At 44.5% G+C, this 17,130-nt stretch overlaps 2 protein-coding genes and 1 long non-coding RNA gene across 7 annotated transcripts in view; 2 read left to right on the top strand and 1 right to left on the bottom strand.

Moving 5' to 3' along the window:
* LOC102463678 (E3 ISG15--protein ligase HERC5) overlaps positions 1–6,766 on the top strand; it is a 62,341-nt gene extending 55,575 nt beyond the window's left edge. For both annotated transcript variants that reach the window (XM_089778088.1, XM_006111053.5), the window contains exons 22-24: positions 622–805; positions 3,032–3,131; positions 5,043–6,766. In XM_089778088.1, the coding sequence (XP_089634214.1) occupies positions 622–805; positions 3,032–3,131; positions 5,043–5,257 (499 nt within the window). In that variant the 3' untranslated portion in view covers positions 5,258–6,766. The remainder of the gene's footprint in view (positions 1–621; positions 806–3,031; positions 3,132–5,042) is intronic.
* Positions 1–7,354, bottom strand: part of LOC149524576 (uncharacterized) — a 40,876-nt gene extending 33,522 nt beyond the window's left edge. Inside the window, exons 1-3 of the long non-coding RNA XR_016349493.1 lie at positions 7,215–7,354; positions 4,937–5,072; positions 4,306–4,439 (exon numbers count right to left, since the gene is read on the bottom strand). This is a non-coding gene — a long non-coding RNA (uncharacterized LOC149524576). The remainder of the gene's footprint in view (positions 1–4,305; positions 4,440–4,936; positions 5,073–7,214) is intronic.
* Positions 7,355–7,595: 241 nt separating this feature from the next.
* LOC102463931 (putative E3 ubiquitin-protein ligase HERC3) overlaps positions 7,596–17,130 on the top strand; it is a 109,574-nt gene continuing 100,039 nt past the window's right edge. For 2 of the 4 annotated variants that reach the window (XM_075929573.2, XM_075929569.2), the window contains exon 1: positions 7,814–7,960. The gene's annotated coding sequence lies outside the window, so the exon portion shown is untranslated. Of the gene's footprint in view, positions 7,735–7,813; positions 7,961–14,636; positions 14,768–17,130 lie in introns of those variants that run through there. The other 2 variants (XM_075929570.2, XM_075929572.2) reach the window with 2 other exon arrangements.

Here is a 17,130-nt window from a genome sequence, read left to right as displayed (position 1 = left end):
GATGGTATTTGGCCTATCTTATGCAGAAAATCAGAAATGGTCCAATTAGGTTAAAAACCTCTGAAACTGAAAGCCCTATGTATATTATTTAAAATGGGTGGAGGTTATATAGAGAGTAGAATATTCCTATCACAAATAAAATGAAGAATCAAACTGAATTAAAACCATGTAAATAATTCTGTTGACTTAAACGGGAGTTATACCACCATAAAACAGCAGAAAATGGACCAGGAATTTTGTTCATAAATGTACATACAACACAAGATAAAGAATACCTGCCGTGTCATACTCTGGGGCCTTTGGCTACTACTATGATATAAATAATAAGAATGACCTTATAAAATATCTCGATACTATATACATTTTTATTAGTCTCTAAAGTGCCACAGGACTACTAATTGTTTATAAAATATAAAAATAGTACAGGAAATGCATTCATGGTTGTGACTGAATTGACAATCATTTCTTTTTATGTACATAAGTAATCCTATTGAATTCAGTGCACAAAGTTTCTTGCATGTGTTGGATTAAGGCCACCTTCAGGAATGACCTGTTATAGGTTGCTGCTCACTGTTTCAGCAGAAGCAAGAAATCAATAGCTTTCAATTGATATCTTTGCAGGAAAGAATACATTAATTTGTACGTGAACTACGTATTCAATGAATCGGTAAAGAGACCATTCAAGGAATTCAGGAAAGGGTTTTTAAGAGGATGTCCAGCTAAAAAGTGGAAACTCTTCCTTCCTATTGAGTTCCAAACTGTTTTCCGTGGACATACAAAATATGACTGGGAGCTGCTGGAAGAGGTAATTTAATTCAGCAGCACATGCACCTGCTTTATTTGCTGACTATAGGTTCCTGGTCTTAGTTGTTTTGTTGAATGAAAGAAGGGGTCTGAAAAGAGATGAGGGACTTTTCACTTAAGTTCAAACTAGTGACCCAATTTATTAACCCTAATGGCTACACGTTATTTCAGGACTAAAATGTTGATGATTTTCCCACTGTCTCATTTTAGAGCTCCGTAGCTAAAGAAATGTGATCTGGAGAGGCACGTGCTCCAGAAAACATCATGATTTAGGCACTCAAAGTAAGATAGCAAGAGAGTGGTGCCTTTGCTGATTATGTGCATATAACAGGCCAGCTGACAGGGGAGGGCAAAGGGGGCAGCTACTCTGGGAATTATTGATTTAAAAGGGCTGGGGGCTCCTGGCCACTGATGCTACAGCAGCAGTTGCTGGAGCCCTGGGCCCTTTAAGTTGCTGCCAGAGCCTTGGGTGGCATGCGCCGAGCAACACTGAAGGTTTGGTTGTGGTGTGGTGCACTTCCAGCTGGGCCCCAATGGCTCTCTACAGGCTGCTGTGATAAGTAGCAGGCAGCCAGGCAAGTGAAAGAGGATGGCTCTGAGTGCTCCCTCACTGGTGTGGAGCTGCCCCAACCCAACACCCTCCAAGTACCCTTTAAATAAGGCAGGGGGGATTGAAGCCAAGATTCCTACCAGGATACTGCTTGCTGTTTCTTTTCCTGCCACTGTCAGCGGGCAAGAGAAAAGTGTAAAACATGCACACATTCTTCTACCTCCTGGCTGCTGAGAGCAAGGGACAGAGGAGTGAGCAACTCTCGCTGTGAGCTTTGCTCTTGCTCTGAGTATAGCAAAGGGGAACAGCAAGCAGCATCCTGATACAGATCTTGGGGATGGGGGCACCTCAATTGCCCCGGCCCACATCACACCCACTCCCCTATCCCATGTATTAACCCCTTTGGAGGGGTTGCAATATGACAATGCCTGTAAGAAATTTAAGTTATTTTCACCTCTCCAAACAACCGAATACAGGCAGTCCCCGGGTTACATGGATCCGACTTACATCGAATCCCTACTTACAAACGGGGTGAGGCAATCCCGCACTAGCTGTTTCCCCCCCAGCAGACCAAGGAGACGCGAAGCTAGCGCTCCTCCCAGCAGACCAGGGAGATGCGGAACGGCTTTTCTCAGCAGACACCTCAGCTTGAGAATAAAGGACTGAAGGAAGTGAGGTGTGGGAGAATAAAACTGAGCTCTGGAGAAATGTTTGGCTAGAGTTTCCCCTACAATATTTACCAGTTCCGACTTACATACAAATTCAACTTAAGAACAAACCTACAGTCCCTATCTTGTATGTAACCCGGGGACTGCCTGTATCCTTTTTTGAAAGTGTAACAAGCCTTGTGAATAGGAGGAAAGCAATAGCTGTGATATATCTCATCTTTAATAACTCTTTGGATTCTCACATGACCTTCTCATAAACAAGTTGTGAAATATAGCCTAGACAAACATAATAAGGTAAGAGCATAACTAGCTGGAAAAGAGTACTCAGAATAGTTATCAACAGTTCACAATTAAGCTAGAAAGGCATATTGAATAGGATCCAGCAAGATCTATCTTGGTTATGATTCTAATCAATATCTTCATAAATGATTTGGATAATGGCTTAGAGCGCTCACTTGTGGACAATGACAAAAGTGGGAGGAGTTAAAAGAACTCCAAAGAATAGGATTAAAATTCAAGATGATCTTTTGGAGAAATGGTCTGAAATAAATAGGATTAAATCCAATAAGGAACAATGCCAAGAACTCCACTTAGGAAGGCATAATCAATCACAATCAGGAGTGGCCCGTCCATATAGGCGAACTAGGCGGTTGCCTAGGGCACCAAGTTAAATGGGGCACCAAATGGTGGCGCAATATTATTGAGGGGTTTGGAGGTGGGGGCGCCGATTGTATGGTTCTTCTAGGGCGCCAGTTGCTGGCAGCTAGTCTAGGGCTGCCCTGATCACAATTGCACAAATATAAAATGGAAAACGACAGCCTACAAAAGAGTACTACAGAAAGGGAGCTGAGAATTATAGTGAATCACAAACAAAATATCAGTCAACGGTATAAGGGATTGTCTTTATAATAGTTTGCGCAGGGGGCTGAACTAGATGACATTGCAAGGTGCCTTCCAGTTTTACATGTCTAGATTAACTGGGCAGGGCTATTTTTATTCTCATTGACAGAATACAAACTACACAGATTATGAAAAGTCTGATCAAACCATCAAGAATTTTTGGGCTCTGTTTCATGAACTTCCAGAAGAAAAGAAAAAGAATTTTCTTGGTAATAAGAGGCACATTAAATAATGCACTAAATATTCTCTTTATTTAAAAAATGGCTGTAAAATAATTATTTGTGTAAATTGTTTTTTTTTCTGCATTTAGCTTGTCACCATTTCCATGTCAGAGCCTTCTCTGCCAAATTTATTTCTCTTTCTATGGGTCTCTCTTGGATTCTGCCCCAGTGCATTTTACTGTATTTCTTTTATTCCTAACATCTATTGTGATCTCACTTTATTCAATCTAAGGCTAATAGAGATCCAGTGGAGATGATAAGTCATGAACTAGAATGCAGCTGAAGCATGAGGTACTTGATTAGCTTCACAGCAATTACCTCATGGCTACGTCTAGACTGGCATGATTTTCCGCAAATGCTTTTAATGGAAAAGTTTTCCGTTAAAAGCATTTGTGGAAAAGAGCATCTAGATTGGCACGGACGCTTTTGCGCAAAAGCACTTTTTGCGGAAAAGCATCCGTAGCAATCTAGATGTGTTTTTGTGCAAAACAAATGTGAGCTGTCTACACTGGCCCTTTTGCGCAAAAGCTTTGCACAAAAGGACTTTTGCCCGAACGGGAGCAGCATAGTATTTCCGCAAGAAGCACTGATTTCTTACATGAGATCGTCAGTGTTCTCGCGGAAATTCAAGCGGCCAGTGTAGACAGCTAGCAAGTTTTTCCGCAAAAGCAACTACTTTTGTGGAAAAACTTGCCAGTCTAGACACAGCCCATGAGTTTTATTTAGTTTGATTAAACGGAAGAATATCTACTACTTAATTCTTCATCAATGTAACCCCATTGACTTCAGAAGGCTAGAAATGAAAGAACATGACATTGGATACTAATGGAATAATGAACTACAGCCAGAGCATGAAATTAAGTAGTTCAGCTAGAAATAATTTAGAAGTGTGTGTTAGAGCAGAGACTTCTACCATTTTTCCCAATTCTCTGTTTGCTTGGTTAACAAACTTATTAGTAGAGCTGGTGTGCAGATTTGTCAAATATTTTTCCGACAGAAAATGCCATTTCTAAAGGAAAACTTAAATTTTGCTCTTTGATTTTCCAGAAAAATCTAAACAAAATGTTTGGGGTCAGATAGACCCAAATTGAAAACATTTTGATTTTTTAAAATGAACCAACATGTTTAGTTTCAGATCAGTTCAGCATTAATCTGTACTTACATGAACTGTCCTAGAGCATTATGGAAATTGTCATTCAGTAACTCATAACTTATTTTCTTCTATGGGCAAGTGCTCTCTGAACTGCATTTTCCATGATATATCATGCTGGTTCAACCAGCAAGGGAGTCCTGTCCCTAGAGGAGAATGGAGACATTAAGCACCAGCACTACAACTCCCATCAAGTGCCATAATAGCTCAGGAGGGACCCCAATTCGTTTTGACTTGGTTCATCATTAAAATTTTCCCTTTGGTTTGCTGAACCAAATTAAAATGTTTCAAATTTGAGAGTACTGAAATGTTTAATTTTGATTTAAAATGTTGCACAAAAATGTTAAGACATTTTGTAATTGACATTTTCATGAATTTTCCATTCCATGAAAAGTTTTGAAATTTAGACTTTTTGGTATGACAAAAAATATAAAAATTTCCTCACAGGACAGAAAGGTTTCAAAATATTCAAGTACACTATGGCTTTGTCTACACTGCGGCTTTTGCCGCAAGAGCCTATGCAAATGAAACATGGTGATATGCTAATCTGCACTTCATTTGCATAGGCTCCTGTGGCAAAGACACGGTGTAGACAGTGCCTCAATGCAAAACAAAAAACAAAACCAGTATCTTATGCAATTACCTGTATATTTACTTTGCAATTCTTTTTCTCCCTGACCTCAGTATTATTATTTTAGTGTGTCTTTTGTCTGTATCTGTTTGACTTTCTTTTCTTTTCCTCCCCTTAGCTTTTCTGACAGGAACAGATCGAATCCCTGCTGAAGGAATGAGACATTTTGATTTCACTATTGCAGACCTTAAAAAAGAAAACCCAGACTATTTCTATCCCATTGCCAATACCTGCTATCGCATCTTGATGCTGCCCAGATACAGCAATGAAGAAATCCTTCGGGAAAAGTTCCTGACTGCCTTAGAGCTTTATGAAAAATTTAGCCTATCGTAAATTGTGACCAAGAGGAATTTAAATTTTTTTTTTCATATCTTACTTGTAATATTCTTCCATTGCTAGCTTTTGTTGAGGGAGAGACAACCAAATCCTGTCTTATTTTTTACTGCACCTTAAAAACCATTCAGATTCATTCATCTATTGGAATTGCCTTTGACTCCAGGCCTGAGAATCACCTCTATATTGTAGAACAGACACTGAACTAACCAAATGCAACATTGACTAAACCAAAATTGGTATTGATAAAATGACTTTTTCCATGAATGATCTCTCTTACAATGGATAGAAAGTATATAGACATACATCGAGAGAGATTTTTTTTATATGACAGGGATTTCAAAGGGACCTAGGTAGTATATGTATCTAAGGCATTGAAATTCAAAGAGAGTTGAGCATTTGGATTTGTGTGAATGAGTCTTATATTCCATTCCAAATCCTAGCCTTAATATGTATCAAAAGAAATCATTTGCATAATGATTATACAATATGATTTATACTAGTTTGACAATGTATATAATTGGAATTTTTGTCCCCACATCTAACTCGATGTGGGATGAGGTATACCTGGGTGGTCGACAAATGCCTTTGGTTGACCCACGCGCGACACTCAGCGCGGCAACCATGTAAATTTAAATGAAGCGGCGATTATTTAAATCGCCGCTCCATTTTCCTATGCCTGGTAGCCTAATCTACATGCCTCTGGTGACAGAGGCATGTAGTCTAGACGTACCCCTAGACTAATGAAGGGTCACGAGTGGCCCTCCTTCATCTCAATGGGCCGCAAGATTGTCACGTGGTAGATTTGCTGATTGCGCTTGCATACCCAGAATTTGTAGGGTGTGCCAACTGAACCACAGCAGCGATTTGAATGCAGAGGGCGTGCATGGCTCTTGGTAAATGTTGCGTGCAATTAGCACACACTTTCTTCACATGTCCTTGCTTTCTGTGCATGTCAGTTTAGTAACACCAGTAGGAAAAAACTACATGGATGGAAACCAGCGGAATCTGACAACCCTGCACATGGGCAGCAGTAAACAAAATGTCTCCGGGACCACACCCACTGCTGATCTAACTTTACTACCTAATGAAATTCTGTGTTGGGCAAAATCACTCTCCCAATCTTAGCGCTCATGCTTCCTACATTCCCACCATTTAAAAGAATCTTGCTGCTTCCCACATGTTCACGCCTAGGGGTTTCAAAGGCCTCTAACGGTACAGCTACACTGGGGGGGGGGGGCAGAGGGTTTCCAGAAGAGGAATAGTGCTTGCATTTGCATACATTCAGTTTTTTTCCCCCAGAAGAGGCTTTTCTGCCATTTGGCTCCCTCTGCATGGACTGTAGACTTTGCTGGAAGCTGTATTCTTAAAACATTAATGCAAGGACCTTGCATTTCCAACAAACATCAAAATGATGTGGCTGTAAGTTTTTTTACAGGGTGTTTGGTTTCCTAAGCAATTATTGTTTTCAGAAGCATTATATATTTTAAAATAAATGGCATTGCTGAACTCTTAAGGTCCAATTGCACAAACAGCTCCATATGAATGGATCCCGTAGTGAGCTCTGGGAGCTGCCTGTATTTTGCACGATCAAGGCATGGATAACATTATGAAATAGTGTAAGCACTCCAGACTACATTCTTCTGTATATTTTGTTGCTTGTAAAACATTTAAATATTGCATCTTTGTCACGGTCAGACAGCAGTACTCACGGCTTACCCCGAGTACTGCATGGTTGATAGACCTTGTTGAATATGTCAATGGTCAGGTAGCTAAAACAAGTTTCATGTGTAAGCAGAGCCGGCTTAAGCTAGGGGCTGACTGGGGTGCCCCATTCTAGACTGGACTGGCTGGGGGCAGGGCTGCACATGCGCCACGCGCCCAGGGTGCATGAATGGCTCAGGCTAGCCCTGTGTGTAAGGGAGTGTTGAAATAAACAAGAGTCTTTCACACTTACAGTTGAGAGTGTTTTTCTTTGTTGTATAAGAGGAGGGCCGCTGTATCGCCACCAGCGCCCCAGGTGGCCTGCACCAGGCAGTGTGGAGGGGTTGGCTGCCTCTGGCTCTACCCCTTCTGCTGAAGGCCTTGCCCTTTCCAGGAGCGTGGCACCCTCGCACCCCCCACCTTGCTCTGGGGCCTGGCATCAACACGCGGCCCCCCCAGGCCTACCGCAGGCGTGGGGGGGAGCGGGGTGTGGGCGGGGCCGGGCCCGGCCGTAGCTGAGCGCGCGTGGCGGTTGAGAGAACCAACGTCCTGGCCCGCGCCACAGCTTGAACCGCTCTGCTCCCCCCGGCAGCGCCCAGCCGCTGATGACGGATGTCACAGCGCATGCGCAGGACGACGGCGGGTTGCCGCGGCAGCTTGGGGCTCGCGGGTCTGCGCGCGGCGCACCTCGGACAGTTGGCGGTGTCGCGCCTCCGCACGTTCAACACACCTTCCCCCGGAACAGCCACCGCCCGCTAGCCCACGCTACTGACGTAAGCTCGCGGTCGGGGTTGACAAATAGCTGCGCGTCCCCGCCTTCCTGTCTCTCCTGTCCAACCAGGCATTCTAGGAAACGACGATTGGTGCAGCCAGAATAGTACTGGGGCTCCCATTGGACATCTCGACGTGTCAGTCAGCGACGTAGGGCGGGCTGCTCTTGTGATTGTTGTGAGGGTCCCGTAGGCTAAGGCCCAGCCTAGCCGGAGGCAGCTGCTGGAGGTGAGTGGCGCTGCCGCCCTGTCCGGGCTGCTCCCTGCTAGAGCCCGTGCAGGGGTGGGCAGCTTGGGGAAGCCCGGGGCCGGGCTTGTGACTGCGGAGGGGAGGCCGCTGCTGGCAGCTTGGCCCCTCAGCCGCCTTTCCCCGGCCGCGCCCAGCGGCGAGGGGCCGGAACCGCTCCCGTGTCGGGGCGAAGCCAGGGCTTGTGAGCGATGCGCTCAGCTGCCGCGGAGCGCAGCCAAAGTCATTATGGACACGAGCCGTGGTTCAGGCAGCTTCCCGTCCGCTTCTCCTTCCCGTCCCTGCCGGCATTGGCAGCCGGGCTTTTCCTGCAAGACGGGGGCTTTTGTGTTTTCTCTAGCAACTTAGCTAATCGACTAAGGGTTGGTCATTAGTGAGGCAGCTGCCTTCTTGCAGAGTTTGGCACGATCCAAGCGTCAAATGTAGCTGGGTTTATTGTGGGTTTCTACCTCGTGTTTGATACCTACAGTAGAGATACCTACTTAATTCTATAGTTTGAGTGTTTATTTTATACCCATTTCCACATTTTATTCTCTCCCCGCCTGGCAAAGACCAGTGTTTTGTTTCTTTTGGCCTGATATTTTCAGAGATGCTGAAAAACCCTGACTGTCAGCCTCAGGTGCTCTGCAGCATCTTTGGAAGGCAGGCCATGTGTTCCAGAGCATGGAGCTTTTATACTTGTGAATGTGCATGCATGTGCAAGCAGCATCTGCAAACTGCACCTTGGCAATGGGATAGTAAGGTAAAAGATAAACCGGTTTATGTTAGCAGTGAGTGAGTCTCTGTGACTTAGATATTGGGCATCCTATACATTCTATGCATACAGATTATACACTAGCCTACCTGTACGTTGATAGAGAAATGGCTTTAATAAGTTGGGGTTTTTGTAGCCAGTTGCAAAATTCTCAGGAATTGTGAATGGCTGCCATGATTTGTCAGTCTACAAAGGGGTATGTTTCTGCACACATCTATTGCATGCATCTAGTTTAATCTAGCTGCATACATATAGAGTAATATATGAAACATTAACCCATATAGAAAATCTTTATTAACAGGTTAATGCTCTATGCTGTACAGTACCTCTGAGCATTAAAGTATCAGAGGGGTAGCTGTGTTAGTCTGGATCTGCAAAACTGACAGAGTCCTGTAGCACCTTATGGACTAACAGATGTATTAGAGCATAAGCTTTCGTGGGAAAAGACCCACTTTGTCAGATGCATGCATCTGACGAAGTGGGTCATTGCCCACGAAAGCTTATGCTCCAATACATCTTAGTCAGTCCATAAGGTGCTACAGGACTCCTTGTCAGAGCATTAAAGATATTCTAAAATTGCACAGGCACATTAGGGTGCTTGATCCTGCAAACAGTTTTCACCGTGGCTACGTCTACACTGGCACCCTTTTCCGGAAATGCTTAAAATGGAACAGTTTTCCGTTATAAGTATTTCCGGAAAAAGCGCATCTACATTGGCAGGATGCTTTTCCGGAAAAGCACTTTTTCCGGAAAAGCGTCCGTGGCCAATGTAGACACGCTTTTCTGAAAAAAAGCCCCGATCGTCATTTTCACGATTGGGGCTTTTTTGCGGAAAAGACTACTGTGCTGTCTACACTGGCCCTTTTCCGGAACAGTTTTTCCGGAAAAGGACTTTTGCCCGAATGGGAGCAGCATAGTTTTTCCGGAAAAGCACTGACAATTTTACGGTAGATCGTCATTGCTTTTCCAGAAAAGCAAGCGGCCAGTGTAGACAGCTGGCAAGTTATTCCGGAAAAGCGGCTGCTTTTCTAGAATAAGTGGCCCAGTGTAGACACAGCCCGCATGTATAACTTTAGTCATGTGAGTAGCACCACTGACTTCATTGGGGCTGCTTACCTGAGTAATGCTGTGTTTCACAAGTTTGGGTCCTGATTCCATGTTCACTTGCATACAATTGATTTTTAAGAACAAAAATTGGCTTCCATCCATCTTGCATAAGGCATGGCAAATATTCTAGAAAAATGGATTTTTATCATCTTACACTTTTGCTTCTAGCTCTTGAGGTTGGTTAGGTAACTTCCTATAATCACACGAGGAGACTATTAGATACTATGTTGGTAAAAAAAGAACTACCTATGTTTAGATAGGCTTTGTCTGCACAACTAATTTTTCTTGGCACAATTTATGCTGCTTTAATTAAAACAGCTGCTGCATGTGCACACTATCTCCTTGTGCATTCACACTAACAGATCTCATTGACACAGAGAGCAGTGCACTGTGGTGACTATTCTACTGCACAACTGTCTGCAGGTGCTTTGGGAAAGATTTGCAATGCCTCCACATACGCCACTAAATCAGAGGTTCATTTAACTGCACATCCAGGAATGTAATCTGTCATCAAATGCCTGCAATGCCCCACTACAATATGTATTGGACAAACTGGACAGTCCCTACGGGAAAGAATTAATGGACACAAATCAGATAGCCGTAAAGGGAACATACAAAAACCTGTAGGGGAACACTTCAATCTACCTGGGCATTCATTAACAGATCTTCAAGTGGCTGTTTTGTTACAGACCACTTCCACAAGCCAAATGCACAGAGAAGGACTGGAACTACAATTCATTCACAAGTTTGATACTCATGCTAATGGATTAAATAAAAATACTGGATGGCTGGGACATTATCAACCGACCAAACAATGAAGGAGCCAATGACTCTGTGTGTATGGTGCCTGGTGTTAGTACTCTTCTTCTCTATTGCCTACTAATGGTTCTTATCTGCCTCTTTTGACTATCTAATCTTTAGGTGCTTATGACTGTTTTTCCTGTTACATTCCAACTTGGCTTTCCCCTTAATATTTTTATACCCACTCCTCTTCTTGTTCTCCTCCTCCCCCCCCCTCCTATTTATTTTAGTATCTGGACATCCAACACTCTGGTCATCTGAAGAAGTGGGCTGTGCCCATGAAAGCTCATGATACCATCTACATGTTTTGTTAGTCTATAAAGTGCTACCAGACCATTTGTTGTTTTTTTAAGTTTATCAAGATATAATGTCACATGACGCAAGTTCTCAAACACATCTTTCCAGGGGCATGCTTTTCAACTGATCAGGTATGGGACAGAGGGAGGAAGAGGAGATTGGTGTGTCTAGGGACAGGGTGACTAACCTATCCTGAGTTGGGGGCAGGAGATACATTCTTCATATGAGCTCTGGCACTGCTTGGCACAGCAGTCTCTCCCAAAGCAGCCTGTTCTGCCTGCAGATGTTAAAAAATAGTAATTTTAATAATCAACTAACTGCTAAAAATTCTTAGCAGTTACATGGTTACTCAGTGCTCCTACCTAGGGAGAGGTCCGGCAGCCAGTTCGTTCCTGGCCCCACTTCTAAGGAATATCCCTGTCACCCTGCATTGCTGCCTCTGTGTCAGGGAGGCAGGAGCTCCCCTGGGTGCTCTTCCTTGAAAACTTGGACTGGTGGGCTGGGCCAGCTTGCTGGTGTAAGTTTTAAATTCAAAGCATGGAGAGATGGCGGGAGGGTTATTGCAGTTAATCAAGATCGTTAATTGATAAGCAATTGCTTATCGATTAACCAGTTAATCACATAGCTATTAATATCCTTATCTCTGCCTGCGTAGAGCAGGGACGGTCCAGTAATTTGCTCCTTGTTCCCCAAATAGAGCAGCATGTTCATCTGTCAGATACTTTTCAGAGATTTGAAGGATGTGTGTGTGCATTTCTGCAGGGCAACAAAGATCAAAACACTGAACAGAGCTTGGGGCGGGCATTGTGAGACACAGGTAGAAGCCAATTCTGTCAGTAGTACAAACAGCAGTGTCTTCACTCAGGAGCAACTAGTGTAGGAGGGTCCAGGGGGCCACCAGGGAAAACCACTGAAAATTTTCAGCAGTTTCACATTTACATGTGTTGGGGGGAGGGAGGCGAGCACCGGCGTCTGCCTTTCACCTCCACCCTTGTGCTACTGCCTCTGTATCAGAGGCAGCGGTGCGAGGGCCGAGGGCGAGAGGGGTGGCTTCGTGGGAACCGGCCTGTGCAGGGAGCCATCTTAAAAGCTGGTTCCACATGCGTACTGGCTCCCACCTGCCCCAAAGGCAGCAGGGGGGGCTTCGTGTAACCATGAGGGTTAACCGATGAGCCCAGGCTCATCGGGTAACCATGTACACAGTCACATCCCCAGTGGCCACTTCTGCATGCAGTAGTCCAGATGTGGGCGTACCATGGATTTATGTGGCAGCAGTATATTTTCTGTTTTATTTCTTAATTCCCAGCATTGTGTTTGCTTTTTTGACTGCTGCTGCACGTGAAGTGGCTATTTTCAGAGAACCATCCACATTGACTCCAAGATCTTTCTTCAGTGATAACAGCTAACTTAAATTCCATCATTTATATGTATAGTTGGGAATGTTTTCCAACATGCATTACTTTGCATTTATCAACATTGAATTTCATCTGCTATTTTATTGTCCAGTTACCTACTTTTGTGAGATCCTTTTGCAGCTCTTTGTTGTCTGCTTGGGACTTAAATATCTTGAGCAGTTTTATATCCCCTGCAAATTTTGTGACCTCACTATTTATCCTGTTTTTTTCTAGACCATTTATGAATATGTTGAATAACGTTGGTCCTAGTACAGACCAGTGTTGGCTCTACTATTTTATGTCTATATGCGGAATGATTTTTGTTGTGTGCCCACTCATTCATATGGAACTTTTGAAAATGAAATCTTCTTTCCCTAAATGCCTCTTTCCCAGTCTTGGCAGCCCTGAGTCCCTGTGCAGGTCTTAATAGCCAGTGTGTGGGTACAGATCCTTGGGGGACACCCCTGTTTTCCTCTCTCCCTTTTGAAAGCTGACAATTTATTTGTTTCCTTTTAACCAGTTACAAATCCATGAGAATGGGCTTTCCCTCTTATCCCATGACAGTTTACTTTGCTTAAGAATCTTTGGTCCGGGACCTTGTCAAAGGCTTAATGAAAGTCTAAGTACACTATATCAACTAAATTCTCTCTTGTCCACATACTTGTTGACCCTTTCAATTAATTCTAGTAGATTGGTGAGGCATGATTTCCCTTTGCGAAAACCAGGTCGACTCTTCTCCAACAAGTTCTATTCATCTGTGTGTTTGACAATTTTCTTCTTTACTATTATTTCAAACAGTTTGCCCAGGATCATCTGAAGAAGTGGGTTTTGCCCACAAAAACTCATGATACCATCTACATGTTTTGTTAGTCATTAAAGTGATACTAGACTATTTGTTAAGTTTTTCCTGTTACCGACTAACTTGGCTATCCCTCTGAAGCTTTATTACTGTTTAGTTATCAATTAATTCCAAAGCCTCCTCTAATGACACCTCAGTCTGGGATAGTTCCTCATATTCTTTTTAGGTGACAAACGTCTTATGTTTGGGACTCTCATGTCCTCAGTTGCAAAGACTAGGGATGTCAACGTGTTGTCAAGTATTAATAACCCTAGGCTTATTGGTTAATCTTATTGACTAGACACATTTCCCCCACTTCCCCCCTACCCCCACTGCCTCTCTATCGGGGCAATGGAGGGTGGGGAAGCAAGAGCCAGTTTTAAGCCAGCTCCCCATAAGCATCAGATCTGTGGAGCTGCCTGCCCCCCCGCACTACTGCCTCTGATATGGAGGGTGAGGGGGCAGGCAGGAACTGGTACACAAAGGAAGCTGGCTTTCACGCTGGCTGCATGTGTGTATTAGCTCCTGTGAGTTGCTTGCTCAGAGGCATCAGCGTGGGGGAGGGGAAGTGGGAGTTGATACGAGTGGAGCTCAAAGGGTTCCTTGTGCTGGGTCAGACAGCAGTGTGGGGGGCAGGGGAGGCTTCTGTGCAGCAGCCTCTGTCCATGGCATGCCCAGGCTCACTGTGGACAGAGAATAGTGATAGAGATGTAGCCGTGATAGTCTGGGGTAGCTGAAGCAAAATGCAGGACAATGTAGCACTTTAAAGACTAACAAGATGGTTTATTAGATGATGAGCTTTCGTGGGCCAGACCACTCTCCCTCTCTCTTGCCCCCCCCAACCTCCTCTTCGCAGAAAGGGGCTGCTGCCTCTCTGTACTGCTGCCTCTGTATTACAGGCAGCAGCATGGAGTCATAGTGGGCTCCCCAGGAGTGGGGCTGGGAGTGCACTGGCCCCGGGGATTATTGAATAATCATGTAACCACTAAAATTTGATGTGGTTACATGATTATTCAGTTAATCACTATCTAACATGCCTAGTGAAGACTGAAACAAAGCATTAATTTAGTTTCTTTGCAAAGGCTTTACTGTCTTTGAGGGCTTCATTTAGCATCTTGGCCATCCAGTAGGTTGACAGGCTTCCTACTTTTGATATTTTTTTCCCCCATTTGTACCGGTAATCTAGTAAAATTGATTCTTTCCTCACTTACATTAAATACAGCATGTCCTTCAGTTTTGAGCAGAGGATAGATAGCAGCCTCATAGCTCTCCCATCTGGGAAGGCATTACTAAAAATATCCCCTGCAGTGAGGGATTTTCTTCTTTGCCTGCGTTTCTCAAACTGTGAGTCCCGACTCTCCGGGGGGTCACAAGCAACTTGGGGAGGGGGGAGGTCATGAGCAATTTAGAGGAGGTCAAGGTATCACAAAGTTTGAGAACTCCCTGCTCTTTGCTATTGTATTGCAGATACCACATCAAAGAAAGTTGGTATTTGCAGACGTCTCTTCTTTGCTTACCATCGGAGAATCTCTGCAAACAACATGATCTGCTGCAATACTACTCTCATCTGGCGATGTTAATGCAAACCACAGGTTGAGGTGGTTGTGTTCAGATTTATATTTCAGGTTTCATTGAAAAATCAGTGAGAAACACAGCAGACATGGGCTGTGGTTGGGTTTCTCAAAGATCTTTCATCTTGCAGCTTCTGAACTAACTTAAATAAGGGACTAGTGACTTGAAGTGAGTCACCAATAGGGAGGCTAAAATTTGTTTATAAATGTAACCGTGTAACTACTAAAAATCACAGTGTGGTTACACACACTGTGGGTGCTGCAGTATTAAGCTTATTTAAGCTTGATACTGCAGAGCATGCAGTGAAGCCTTCCTGGGAGCAGGGATGACAAGGCTTATTAACAGGCTCGCTGTATGTAAGACATGGTAGGCAATTGTTCAGCTCTACTTGGCATTGGTGAGGTCTCTGGAGTATTGAAATCCTCCTTCCCCAGCATGCACGAGCCCTCTCTTCAGCAGCTGAGCCTTGGCCGCCGCTATCTCTCAGCCATGCTCATTCAGGCAGAAGCAGCTCTGTCCCACTCCCTGTGCAACTGCCACGGTGAGCATCTAAATGTGCCACTGGAAAGAAAAAGCCCATTCTACTTCCCCACCAATCTGAGGTGCGCATTTGATCCCACACACTTCTCCCCTCCCCCACATGTTGCGTCTGCACTCTGAGATAATTTATGGGGCTTTCATTTTCACAGGCTGGCACCTTTGGAAAAATCAGATTCCATTTTCCAGAGGTGCCTCAAGTTGGGCACCTGTAATGGCTAGTCACTTTTGAAAACTTAGGCTTATGTGTATGTGTATATATTCCCTTTGCCTACTGCCTATCTGGAAAATTTCAATAGGGTGGTCATCAGGATAAAGGGTTGTCTACATTAAATCAAGTAAGTTAGGTCAACAATTATAAGCTGCTTTAATTACATTGGTTGTGCATATCCACACGGTGTTGCTTTTATCGGTGAAGCTTGTCCAGTCATTGCTTTTGCAATGGCAGAGACAGCGTTGCATTGTGGGAAGCTACTTTTTGCCACTGGAAGCTCTGGGAATAGATTATGGTGCATCATGGGGTGTGCTTGCCGTTCCATGATGCAGTTATTTCCATCCCATAATTCCATGGGCTTCCATCTTTGTTTTGTGCTGTTTTTCAACAGCCTTTGTAAACTGTGCACCCATCATCTCTGTCTGACAGCATGGATCCTGAGTTGCTGACCATTGTGGTGATGAGCGTTATGAACACAACACGGCTGGTCCTGCATTATTTCATGAGCTGTGAAACAGAGAATGAATCGGTGGTGCCTGCCCTGCTGGCTGCCATGGAAACAAATAATTCAAGACTGCTGCTGGCATTCACGGAACAGCTGCACGCGGTGGACCGTCGGTACTGGGCTCGGGAAACAAGCACTGAGTGGTGGGATCACATTGTGATGCATGTATGGGATGATGAGCAGTGGCTGCAGAACTTTCGGATGCGCAAATCCACCTTCCTGGAATTGTGCACAGAGCTTGCCCCAGCACTGCGGCGCAAGGACACCAGAATGAGAGCTGCTCTCACTGTGGAAAAGCGAGTGGCAATTGCTGTGTGGAAGTTGGCAACACCAGACTGCTATCGGTCAGTCGCGACTCAGTTTGGAGTTGGAAAGTCCACTGTGGGGGCTGTGGTGATGCAAGTGTGCAGGGCCATTAATCGCCTCATGCTACGAAGGACTGTGACTCTTGGCAACGTACAGGAAATAATTGAAGGCTTTGAGGAAATGGGATTCCCTAATTGTGGCGGGGCAATAGATGTAACTCATATCCCAATTTTGGCTCCAGACCATCTTGCGAGGGAGTACATCAACCAAAATGGTTACTTTTCAATGGTCTTGCAGGCGCTAGTAGATCACCGGGGCTGTTTCACTGACATCAATGCGGGGTGGTCAGGGAAGGTGCATGATGCTTGCATCTTTCGGAACACTGGACTGTATAGGAAGCTGCAAGCAGGGACTTTCTTTCCAGACCAGAAGATCTCAATAGGGGATGTTGAAATGCCAGTAGTTATTCTGGGAGACTCCGCCTATCCCTTGCTTCCATGGCTTATGAAGCCTTACACTGGGAACCTAGACAGCAGCAAGGAATGCTTCAACAACAGGCTCAGCAGGTGTCGAATGACCGTCGAACATGCATTTGACCGATTAAAAGGCCGTTGGCGCTGCCTTTTTGGCCGGTTAGACCTCGATGAGGAAAATATTCCCATGGTCATTGCGGCCTGCTGTGTTCTGCATAATATTTGTGAAGTGAAGGGGGAAAAGTTTCCTCAGGGGTGGAGTGCTGAGGTTGATCGACTGGCTGCTGATTTTGAGCAGCCAGAAACCAGGGCAATTAGAGGGGCACAGTGTATGGCTATTCGAATCAGGGAGGC

Source organism: Pelodiscus sinensis, chromosome 4 (assembly GCF_052426305.1).
Source record: "Pelodiscus sinensis isolate ZL-2025 chromosome 4, ASM5242630v1, whole genome shotgun sequence".
In the NCBI taxonomy this organism is placed as follows: Eukaryota; Metazoa; Chordata; order Testudines; family Trionychidae; genus Pelodiscus; species Pelodiscus sinensis.
Note: the sequence above shows the minus strand (reverse complement) of the source record. Positions and strands in the feature narration are given on the sequence as shown.